Here is a 12,139-nt window from a genome sequence, read left to right as displayed (position 1 = left end):
AGGGTGTGAACTGATGGGATTTTTTTAAGAGATACATTTAACTATGTTTAATTCGCCCATTGGTGAGAATAGTTGAGAGCATGTGGCTGAATTAACAGGAAAGAGGAGTGGTAACTGATAGCAGGTGCTGGGACATACTCTATTGTACCAGAGAGAAAGCGGTAGCAGGTCCACTCGATTAGGTGTGATAGAAATCACTTTACAGGGGCGCCTGGGTGGCTCAGGTCATGATCCCGATCCTGGGATCGGGGCACCCTGCTCAGCAGGGAGTCTGTCTCTCCCTCTGCCCCTCCCCCTGCTCGTGTTCTCCCTTTCTCAAATAAATAAATAAATAAATAAATAAATAAATAAAATCTTTTTTAAAAAAAGAAATAAGCTTACAGAAAACAACTTTTTTCTTTAATTGAAGTATAGTTGCACAATGTTAGCTTCAGGTGTATGACACAGTGATTGACAACGCTTACATTACCCTCTGCTCCCCACAAGGGTAGCTGCCATCTGCCACCATACAATGCTACTACGGTACCATTTGATTCCCGGGGCTGTGCCTTTCATCCCCATGACTGATTCATTCTGTAACTGGAAGCCTGGACCTCCCTGGAAACAACTTTATTTCTGATTGAGCTTTTTGCTGGGCTGGCAGTTTGCCTTGGTAATTCCTAGGGTTTCTCTACAAATAGGGGTGTGCCATAGATCTGGGATCTTAGGATCATTGGGTTTTGGTCCACACAGCACCTGAGCCACTCCTTGAGATCTGCTCTTCCCTGAACCATTGCCACGAGGAAGAGCTCAGATAGACCCCAAGCCTAGTATCTTACAATATGCACATCTATTATTTCTCATAATTCTGTGGGTCAGCTAGGTGGGTCTTCTGGGTCAACTCGACTGGGGCTGGAGGATGGAGTGTCCTCCTACTCAAAGTGTGGTCCTCAGAGCAGCAGCACCCAGGAGCCTATTAGGGATGTTAGGTTCTCTGGCCCCACACCAGGCCTAATGGATCTGTTTCCCCATTTTCACAAGATCCCCGGATGGTTTATGGATGCCTTAAAGTTTAGGAAACACCTGTCTGGGCTATCCTCTCTCATCTGTCTGGCAGTTGGCAGGCTGTTTGGTCTAGGCGCCTCAGCTAGTACAGCCTATTCTCCAAGCCATGTGGCTAGCCCAGGCTTCTTCAACTGGTGATCTCAGGGTTCCCAAGAGCAGCTGGGGGGGCTCTTCCCCATGGTGAAAACATTTTTCAAGCCCCTGCTTGTGTCATGTTTATTACTGTCCCATTGGCTAACGCAAGTCACAAGGCCATCCCAGAGTCCGTGTGAGTAGGCACTGCCAAAGGGTGAGGAGAGAGAAGGGGAAATTTTTGTGGTTATTTAAAAAACCGACCACACCCTCTGTGACTGGAGTTTTGGCTTTTGGAAAGAAACACCAGTGACTTTTTTGCATTCTGCTCAGCCACATTCCTCCCTTCAGGTGAGCGGAGAGCCATCTACCTGTTTAAAAGAGGAGAGGAAGGAAAAAAGTAAAAACACAGGGAAGGAGAAAAAGTGACAGCTTCATATTGGAAAATAATATCCCTGCCACAAGGGAAAAGATGGGTACAGAGGTAAGTGGATGTATGGCTCGGATAGCGGAAAGTGAGAGCTTGCCTAACAGTTTCATTTTCTCTATGAAGTAGGAGGTAAGTTCATCTGCTGAAACCAGGGAGGGGGGTGCAGAGGGGGTATCAGAGGTCTGAGGAGAGCAGAGCAGGTCTGAAATAGTCATAACAGAACCTGAAACTGGGAGTTGACATGGAAAGTGTAGGACTTTAGGGACCATTTGAGGTTGATGATTTTAACTCCATCTGTCCTGTAGAGGACCTACAACTGTGTTTGCAGGTACAGAGAGAGCCCAAAGCAGGGTTTAACAGGGGGATGTTGCTAAATGAGTAAATGAAACGACAGAGAGTTTAGATTATTGGCAGAAGTGTTATTAAAATAACGGTCTGGGGTCTCTTAGCCAAATAGAAAAAAATGGGAATAAAGTGGAGGTACCAGTCAATGAGGATGGAGGGTAGAGAAGATTTGAACAAATGGATGAAAGGCCAGGACTTGTGGACAGATGGAAGGATGCTTCAGCTAGTGATTTCAGATGTGGAGTGGTTTCTCTGATTAAAAGGCCAGAGATTGGGCACCTGGGTGGCTCAGTCCATTAAGCATCTGCTTTCAGCTCAGGTCATGATCCCAGGGTCTGAGATCAAGCCCCGCACCCAGCTCCCTGCTCAGTGGGGAGTCTGCTTCTCCCTCTGCCTCTCCCCCCCCCCCCACTGGTGCTCATGCTCTCTCCCTCTCTCCACCCCCGCAAAAATAAATAAATCTTTTAAAAAAGGCTAGAGATCTTTGTGGAGATGTTCCCACTTTTCCAAAGTGAACACCTTCCCCTGGTGGAGATGAGTAGATTTGCTTTCTATCTTCCATTAACCTTACAACACCTTCCTCCAAGGAGGTGTTCATTATCCTACTGAAATAGAGCAAAAATGATCCCTTTTAGTTCTCTTTTGGATTTAGGGAACTTTAGGCTCACTCTGCCTCTTGGACTTCCTGTCACTTTTTCATCCATCATTCATTGCATAGTCCTGCTTATGGGTCCTTTTAAACACTGAGCTCCCGAGGAAGTCCACATCCTATCGTTCTAGCTCCGTAAATGTCTTTTGCTCAGGTGTCAGAACAGGCTAGATTACGCGGTGGTCACAAATGACACCCAAATCTCACAACGACAGGAGGTACAGAGATGCTAAAGATTATCTGCATTTTACAAGTGAGTAAACCGATCTTCAGAGGGTCTAGAAATGTGCTTAGCCCTCAGCGGTCAACCCCTTAAGGAACACACCATTTAAAAGTTCACCAGATGCCTGGGTGGCTCAGCGGTTGAGCATCTGCCCTTGGCTCAGACTGTGATCCCGGGGTCTTGGGATCGAGTCCCACATCAGGCCTCTCGCAGGAAGCCTGCTTCTCCCTCTCCCTATGTCTCTGCCTCTCTCTGTGTGTCTCTCCTGAGTAAATAAATTCAAAACAAGTTGACAAAGGCTACACCTTAACGATTAATTGCGCTGCGCGAAGGAGTTAGCGCCTCCAATTCCTCCCGCCCACCGCGCAATGTGCAATCGAGTATCTTTATCCCAGGGGAGAAGTTGTCGCATCCAGACCTCTGTAACACCCACCCTGGGGCTGACGGGGGCGCTGGATGTGGATAGCGACCAGGAGCCCCGCTCTCGATAGTACGGAGGGGCGTCTGCCAAGAGCAGAGCTGACCAGGCAGGGGACATAAAACAGGGGAGGCGGCGGAGTTCTCCGGGTGGGGTCCAAGTCCGGTCACTGGGTACATTCTGTACACACGAGCCCCTCCCTGCCCTGAAGTCAATTCATGAAGACTTGACTGCACTACGGAGCGGCTGGGGAAAGGTGGGGTCTGGCTCGGTGCGCCCCAACCATCATCCGCACCCCGCCGCAACCCCGCCCAGATCTGGCAGGGCCGTGGGCGATCCCGGGCGGGTAAAGACGCGGGGAGGAGCGGCGAGCTCGAAGGCGGGGCGGGCGGCCGCCAAAGCAGCCAATAGGCGGCTACCCAGCGGCGGGGCCGAGAGAGAGGGCAGGGGCGCCGCCAGCAGCACCACCGTCTCCCAAGTTCTCCGTTGTGGATGCACGGGCCCGGTCGCTCCGCTCCCCATCCCCCCGGCGCAGAGGGGCCCGAGGAGGCCGGAGGAGCGGGCTCGGACGGGATTTCGGAGGAAGGGGAGAGGACGGGCGCCCCACCCGCTCGGAGGGTGGGGGGCTCGGTGAACGATGAAGAGCCGGCGGCGGCGGCGCCGGGAGTACTGCAAGTTTGCGCTGCTGTTGGTGCTGTACACGCTGGTGCTGCTGCTCATCCCCTCCGTACTGGACGGCGGCCGCGACGGCGACAAGGGCGCCGGGCACTGCCCGGGCGTGCAGCGCAGCCTGGGAGTGTGGAGCTTGGAGGCTGCGGCGGCGGGAGAGCGAGAGCAGGGCGGGGAGGCGCGGCCGGCTGCGGAGGGGGGCGCGGGCCAATCCCCCGGGGCCCCGGGTAACCTAAGCGGCGCCGTTGGGGAGGCGCTGTCCCGCGAGAAGCAGCACATTTATGTGCATGCCACCTGGCGCACCGGCTCGTCGTTCCTGGGCGAGCTCTTTAACCAGCACCCGGACGTTTTCTACTTGTACGAGCCCATGTGGCACCTATGGCAAGCGCTGTATCCGGGCGACGCTGAGAGCCTGCAGGGCGCGCTGCGCGACATGTTGCGCTCGCTCTTCCGCTGCGACTTCTCGGTGCTGCGGCTGTACGCGCCGCCGGGGGACCCCGCCGCGCGCGCCCCGGGCGCAGCCAATCTCACCACGGCCGCGCTCTTTCGCTGGCGGACCAACAAGGTCATCTGCTCGCCGCCGCTGTGCCCCGGCGCACCCCGTGCCCGCGCTGAGGTCGGCCTCGTCGAAGATGCAGCCTGCGAGCGCAGCTGCCCGCCCGTGGCTCTACGCGCCCTGGAGGCCGAGTGCCGCAAGTATCCGGTGGTGGTCATCAAGGACGTGCGCCTCCTCGACCTGGGCGTGCTGGTGCCTCTGTTGCGTGACCCCGGCCTCAACCTGAAGGTGGTGCAACTTTTCCGCGACCCGCGGGCCGTGCACAACTCACGCCTCAAGTCCCGGCAGGGGCTGCTGCGCGAGAGCATCCAAGTGCTGCGCACCCGCCAGCGGGGCGACCGCTTCCACCGCGTGCTGCTGGCGCACGGCGTGGGCGCTCGGCCCGGGGCCCAGGCCCGCGCCCTGCCCGCCGCCCCGCGCGCCGACTTCTTCCTGACCGGCGCGCTCGAGGTGATCTGCGAAGCCTGGCTGCGCGACCTGCTGTTTGCGCGCGGCGCGCCCGCCTGGCTGCGGCGCCGCTACCTGAGGCTGCGCTACGAGGACCTGGTGCGGCAGCCGCGCACCCAGCTGCGCCGCCTGCTGCGCTTCTCCGGGCTGCGCGCGCTCGCCGCGCTCGACGCCTTCGCGCTCAACATGACGCGGGGCGCGGCCTACGGCGCCGACCGACCCTTCCACCTGTCGGCGCGCGACGCCCGCGAGGCGGTGCACGCCTGGCGCGAGCGCCTGAGCCGAGAGCAGGTGCGCCAGGTGGAGGCGGCCTGCGCTCCAGCCATGCGTCTGCTGGCCTACCCTCGCAGCGGAGAGGAGGGCGACCCGGAGCCGCCTGCGGATGAGGAGAAGCCGCCTGAGGCCGAGGTGGACGGCGCCACGTAGCCCCCCGCACCGCGCCCCCGGGACGGATCCGGGTAAAGTGGCCCCGGGCGGGACGGGGGCAAGGAAGGGTTTTGGGGGAGCTCAGACCAGCCTGTAGGGGGAAGTGTGTGTGGGGGGATGGATGCCGTCCCAGATCTCACCCCGTCTGAATAGGTCCGAGCGGGTGGGAAAGCGCCGCTGGTAGAATTTGGAAGAGAGTCGTCGGGATCTCCAGCTTAGCCAGCTGCCCCCTCCCCAGGGGAGGGCCCCGAGAGGGGTTAAGTTTGCCTGGGGCGGCACCCAGGTGTCCGCACTCCCAGGTCCCTCCGTGAAGTAGGCATTAAGGTCTGTCACCCGTTGGGATTGGGGCAAGGAGAGGGAGAGAGAAGAGGGGTGGAGAGGAGGGAAGAGGTCTGAGGAGAGTAGAGAAGGTTTGAAACAGCTATAATGGAACTTGAGACTGGAAATTGACATGAAAGGTAACTGATTTCCGGGACCATTTCGAAGCTGATCGACTTTATCTTGACACCGATCTGTACCTGTGGGGAAACTTTGCAGCAGTGTTTGCAGGCACGGGGAAAGCCCGAAGCAGGGTTTGGTGCAAAGTTAGCGACTCTCCTCCCTACCCGTAATCTGTTCCCCACTTCTCTGCCCCCGTCTCTCTAGAGCGCCGCTCCGGGTCTCTCCTAAGTGACCAGGCATACAGGTGTAGACAAGCCTCTCTTGCAACAGTTTTTTGCACGTGTGTGTGTCTCCTGCTGTGGTATCGCCGCAGAGTGGACTTGGCTTTCCCTTGGCTCATGGAGCATCTCCCTGCCCCCCCCCCGCCCCTCACCCCCTTGCGCGGCTGGCGTTTGCAGGATATTTGACCATATCCCATCCACATCAGGTCACAAAAGCTGCCTAATCAGCTTCCTCCAGTGCCGGCCAGACCTTAGGGCTGGGCGTTCTGCACTCAGCCCCAATCCCTTTGAGAGATGGAACCTTACAGGGGCAGTAAGTAGCAGCCTCGGCTGTGCAAAGACCTCCTCCTTCCCCAACTTTTTGTGTTCTGTCTCTTTTATAAAGCGTGCATCCTAAGATGCTAAGGTGGGGGCATGTGACCCCGGCATGTGGTCAGTGTCTGGCCGCGCCGTTGTTGGGCTGAGGAAGGAGTTTGTTCTGCATGACGGTGACCTTAGCAGTCTAGTTAGTGGTATGGGAACGCGTTAACCCAAACTATTTGACTTGGAAGGGGGCAGCCTTCTGCACTGCGCTGCCAGAGGAGGAGGAAAAGCTCGGCTGGGTGGGCGGAAGTGACTTAAGTTTCCATTCATTATTTTTTAGTGTAATTCGGTATTCCCCTGGGATGAAGCTCAGAGGACAAAGTTGAAGTTGTTAATGAAGATGGATTTTTGTTGTTGTTTAATAGACCAGGGTTGCTGAGTGCTTTCGGAAGCTGACTGCTTTTTCTCCCAGTAATCAAGTATCGAGTGGTTTTCTTGGCCAGTTTGGGTAATTGCTAGGAAGTCTGTGTTCTTTCCTGATTTCCAGAGCAAAGGAAGGTAAAGGCACAGGGTGACTCGTCACATCTTAACAAAAACATCCTTTCATCTGCTAATCCTGTTTTTGCACATGTAAGTAACATAATGGCCCCTCACCCTCCCTCCCAGGCTTGAGGAAGAGCCTCTCAGGGCTAATTGGGCAGTATTTTTCTGGCGTTAAGAACTGCAGATCTCCCAGAAACCTTTATTGTTTTCATTTTTACTAACATTTATTGAGCTCTGACGGGAGCGAGGTAAGAAAGAGGATAGAGAGGAGGAGAGAGGGTATAATCTGCATCTCTAGGAAGTTAGAATCTGTGTGGGTGACAGTGACTATGGGGCAAGACACTGATGCCACTGCTTGGAAGGCCACTGAGGCTTCCTTTGCAGGGCTGCAGGGACTTCTCGGAGCAAGCTCTAGGCTCTTCCAATACTTTAGTGACCAAGCCCTTCTTCCCACACTTCTGCTGGAATTATTAGGCACTTACCATGTCACCACCAACCAGTGGATTTGTTAAAATGTGGGTGTTCCCGATTCCTGGAAAGATGACGTTATTGACCCACTGATGACCTTCCAAAAAATCTGTCTCCCCTGGGGAAGGGGTTGGATCCTCTTGTGCCATGCATGGAGTTAGGCATTGTACGTGTGTCATTACTTTCACCCATTATCAGTTTTACAGATGAGGAATCCGGGACTCAGAGGATTCAAGTAACCTGCCCAAAGTCACTTGGACTGGGGAGGGGGGAGCAGCATTGGTGTTAGACTCCCCACCGCCGCCCCCCCAGCTCAGATTTTCCCCTTACCTGGCCCCACTTAGGATCCCCTGGCAGCACCTTTAGCACCTCAGCTAGGCTGGGGTGGGGTGGGAAACACACTTAGCTTTATTTATTTGTTTGTTTGTTTGTTTGTTTGAAAGATTTTATTATTTATTTATTCATGAGAGACAGAGAGAGAGAGAGGGGGAGAGAGAGAGGGAGAGGGGCAGAGACACAGGCAGAGGGAGAAGCAGGCTCCATGCAGGGAGCCCGACCGGACTCGATCCCGGGACTCCAGGATTACACCGTGGGCCGAAGGCGGCACCAAACCGCTGAGCCACCTGGGCTACCCCACACTTAGCTTTATTATTAATAGGCTCTAGCAAACGGAACAAATCAATAAAATCTCCGAGCTGCCTACAGCACCTCTACAGGAAAAGCGGGTGACTCTACAGCCGATCTACACCCGCCCCCCCGCAGCCCCGGGCCTCATCGCAAACCCCTGTTAACTGCACGGTGGAAAGTTTGCTCCGTGGTGAGTCACAGATACGCCAGGCGGAGTTGTTGCACAAAGGAAATTTTATTTGCGTCGAATAAGGAGATCACGGGGGAGTAACTTCCAAGGCCTTGAGTCCCCGAGCAAGGGTGAACGGGTTCCTTTTAGTTAGTTAGGTTAGGATGAATCTTTAGATAGGGGAGCCTTGTCATCACCTGCAGCGGCAGGCAGGAGGCCGCGCATGCGCCTGAAGGAAAGCTGCGGTCCCTGCTTTGTATGTTACGTGAAGGTGGCTTGGGCTTCTCCTTGGGCGGAGGTTTGAGTGTTACAATGAAGTAGAGGTAGTGGGCGGCGGTTCCCGACCCCTCCTTCCAGACATCCCTCGTGGTCCCTCGGCGGCGGCGGCGCAGGTGCGAGCGGAGTGGGGGATGGGGCGCGCGCACCTGTGTTTGTGTGTATGCGTGTGCGCGCGTGTGCGCGTGTGCTCAAGCTGGCCAGGGCGGCCTGGGCTGGCTGGAGGTCTTGCCAGGGCAGTCGCTATGGTTCGCCTGAGTTAGAGAGAAGTTGGAAAGAAGAGCTTAAAGAAAAACGTAGGACAGGTCAGTGAGCACAGGCAGGTGGCAGTGAAGGTCAGGCCTTGGGGGTCTAGCTGGTGGTACCCCTAGCTCAGCAGCGAAGGGGAGAGAGCTGCACACTCATTAACCTGGGCAACTTCTGGAAGGTCCATAGCTGACAGCCAGGATTCAGGGAGTCAGGGAGGGAGGGAGTCAGGACACTGTTTTGCAGGGCTGCGTGGGGACCACAGCACCCTGAACCAAGTCATCAAGGACTCAGGCCCTTTCTATCCCTTCCACCCTCTTGGCTTTCAGTCACCAGCTTCTCCGGCTGTCACAAGATGGTAGCCTCAGCAACGAGCATCACTTCCTCACAACTACGCAGCGTTGTTAAGAGGCAGGCAGGAAGGAAGCTGGCTGGCTAGTAAGGAAGGGGTGGAGGAGTTCCCTCGTGTGTCTCTCCTTCGATCTGGTAATAAAACCTTCCCAGAACCAACCCCCCCACCTCAGTCGACATCCTTTTATTTCTCACTGGCTAGCACTTGGTCACGTGGCCCTCACTGGCCCAGTAAGTGGCAACAGGGAAAACGGGCTTGTCCTGATTGGCTTAGATCCCTGGTTCTCAGCCATAATGTCAGTACCTGAGTTCCATCCCCAGGGATTCTGACTTCATTTGATCTGGAGTGGGGCCCAGGCATTGGGGTATTCTGAAAGCACCCCGGGTGATGGAGCTGGACAGCCAAAGTTGAGAACCGTGGCCTGGACCGGTCCTGGTTCATCATCCGGGTGGGGCTGTTGCCACTGGAACAAGATCCGGATGGGGCTGGAGGGCCATCGAAATTTATGTCAAGGAACTTGGAGCCATGAGGCTCCAAGCAGCTGGAGGGCGTTCATATGGAAAGGGAAAAACGTCTTCAGGGATTCACAGCTCCATTTATCACCCTCTCACATTCCTTTAAATGCTTTGTTATCCCTAGCTTCTTAGAACCTAATAATCCATCATTGTACACACCATCCACTACTATTCCAGACAGTTAAATGTGCTGTCCTGTCCCTTTCAGCATGTCTCCCCTTGACCTCTGTTCTGAGGAGGCCCCAAGATTTCATTCTGGTAGGTATTTAAGACACCTTGGTCTTTGTTCTTGACAAGATAAATGAATCCTTTGAACGAATCTAGGGAAGGAGGTAAGTGCACTGTAAACTAATAACCCAACGTTCAGAAAGCTTTCTCTAAGGAAGCCATCCGAGCAGAAACAGAAATGACCAGCTACCACCAAATCCCCAAGTATTCTCACAGTCATTCTATCTTAATCAGGATACTAAGCCCCAGCTTATGTATAAATGTCACCTGAAGGAGATCTCTTGCTTAAATAGGCATTCATTAAACATTGTCCCCCCCCCCATAGAATTTCTCATTCAACAAAATCCATTTAAATTCCCTATCAGGGGTGCCGGGTGGCTCAGTTGGTTAAGCACCTGCCTTCAGCTCAGGTCATGATCCTGGGGTCCTGAGACTGAGCCCCGAATAGGGCTCCCTGCTCAGCGGGGGGTCTGCTTCTCCTTCTCCCTCTGCCTCTCGCCCTGCTCATGCTCTCTTTCTCTCTTAAATAAATAAATAAATAAATAAATAAATAAAATCTTTAAAAAAACAAAAACTTCCAATCCTAAATCCAATCTGGTGCTGTATTCAAGCCAGAGGGCTGGAAATTAGGATGAGGTGTGTGTATGGGGTTGGGGTACACATAGATACCTGAGTGGCAGAGCCACATAATGAGATAGAGCAGATTTTTTAAAAACACATCCATATTAAAATCCTTATTATTTTAGTGCTGCCTTTGATCAAGACATTCTTGGAGCTCCCCTGTGGGGCTGTCTTCCCAGGTAGGACCCCTCAGTTGATGGTGGATTTGGTGTTTAGGGAAAAATCAAGACTCCTCAAGTCTGGTGAGTGAGGCAGGGGAGGAGGCTGGCCCTACCAAAGTGGAGGCATGGCCACACAGTAGTTACAGAGTCATTCCTTAGCGCATATGGAATTGATTTTTATGTGAGGGTTCAGGAACCCAGGCTTTTAGGGCTTGGCTCTTCTGGTTGCTTCTTGATTGATCTTGGGCAAGTCCCTAAACCTTTTTGGCTTTAGTGTTCTTGCCAGTAGGAACGAAGGTTAAGAGGATTTCCAGGGTTTCTCGAGCTAAGGGAAGGTGATGTTTATTGCATGCCTGTTTTGTGCACTGTGTTACTTGCTTCATGTGTGTTGTGTGGAGTTAGTCCTCATCTCAGCTTTATGAGGTACATAGCATCCCTGTTTTGGGATGGCAAAACAGACCCAGAGAGGTTGGGTAATTGTCCAGAATAACACAGCCAGAGGATTGAAATCAGGTGCTCTCTATTTTGAAACTGACACCCAAAACTTTTTTTAGAGATAATACAAGCACATGGTGGAAAATATTAACAGTTACAGAGGGATATAAAATAACCTCCAGTCTTAACTTTCTAGAAGCAACCACATGCATTTCCTAGAAGAAATACATTTCTTGTGATATTTGTCTAGAAACGCTTTCTGCAAATTCAAACATATTTTGCCCTTCTGGGGGTAGCTATAAATCTTTTAGATTTTAATTACTTAAAATTTTTAATTGAGGGGCACCTGGGCGGCTCAGTCGGTTAAGCATGTGCCTTCGGCTCAGGTCATGATCGCAGGATCCTGGGATTGTGTCCAACATCTGGCTCCCTGCTCAGCGGGGAGTCTGCTTCTCCCACTCCCTCTGCCTGCTGCTCACCCTGCTTGTGCACTCTCTCTCTGTCAAATAAATAAAAATCTTAATTTTTTTAACTGAGATATAATTGACATATAACATTGTATTAGTTTCAGGTGTACAGCATAGTGATTCCATACTTGTGTATATGGTGAAATGATCACAGTCTAGTTAACATCCATCACCACTTGTAGTTACCTGCTTTTCCTTTCAATGAGAACTTTAAAGATCTACTCTCTTACCAACCTTGAAATATGCCATACAGTACTATTACCTACGGTCACTGTGTTTGTACACTACATCTCCATGAATTGTTTATTTTATACCTGGAAGTTTGTACCTTTTGACCCCCTTCACCCATTTCGCCCACCCCCTGCCACTTGGCTCTGGCAACTACCAGCCTGTTCTCTCCATGAGTTTGTTTTTTAGGTTCCACATGTAATGAAGACCATACAGTATTTGTCTTTTTCTGGCTTATTTTATGAGCACAGTGTCCTCCAGGTCCATCCATACTCTCACAAGTGACAAGATTCCCTTTTGGTTTATGGCTGAATGGATCATTCAGCCATTGATGGACACTTAGGTGGATGCCATGCGTGTCTTGGCTATTGTAAATAATGCTGCAGTGAGCATGGGGGTGCAGATATTGTTTTGAGTTAGTGTTTTTTTTTTATTTATGATAGTCACAGAGAGAGAGAGAGAAAGAGAGAGGCAGAGACATAGGCAGAGGGAGAAGCAGGCTCCACGCACCGGGAGCCCGATGTGGGATTCGATCCTGGGTTTCCAGGATCGTGCCCTG

General features: G+C 52.9%; 1 protein-coding gene across 1 annotated transcript in view; it reads left to right on the top strand.

Moving 5' to 3' along the window:
- Positions 1 to 3,428: 3,428 nt before the first annotated feature.
- Positions 3,429 to 12,139, top strand: part of CHST7 (carbohydrate sulfotransferase 7) — a 29,193-nt gene continuing 20,482 nt past the window's right edge. The window contains exon 1 of the mRNA XM_077888514.1: positions 3,429 to 5,311. Coding sequence (XP_077744640.1) covers positions 3,819 to 5,279 — 1,461 coding nt within the window. The 5' untranslated portion in view covers positions 3,429 to 3,818 and the 3' untranslated portion in view covers positions 5,280 to 5,311. The remainder of the gene's footprint in view (positions 5,312 to 12,139) is intronic.

This window comes from Canis aureus, chromosome X (assembly GCF_053574225.1).
Source record: "Canis aureus isolate CA01 chromosome X, VMU_Caureus_v.1.0, whole genome shotgun sequence".
NCBI classification, from domain to species: Eukaryota; Metazoa; Chordata; class Mammalia; order Carnivora; family Canidae; genus Canis; species Canis aureus.
The sequence above is the reverse complement of the archived record's forward strand: the minus strand, read 5'-3'. Positions and strand labels throughout refer to the sequence as shown.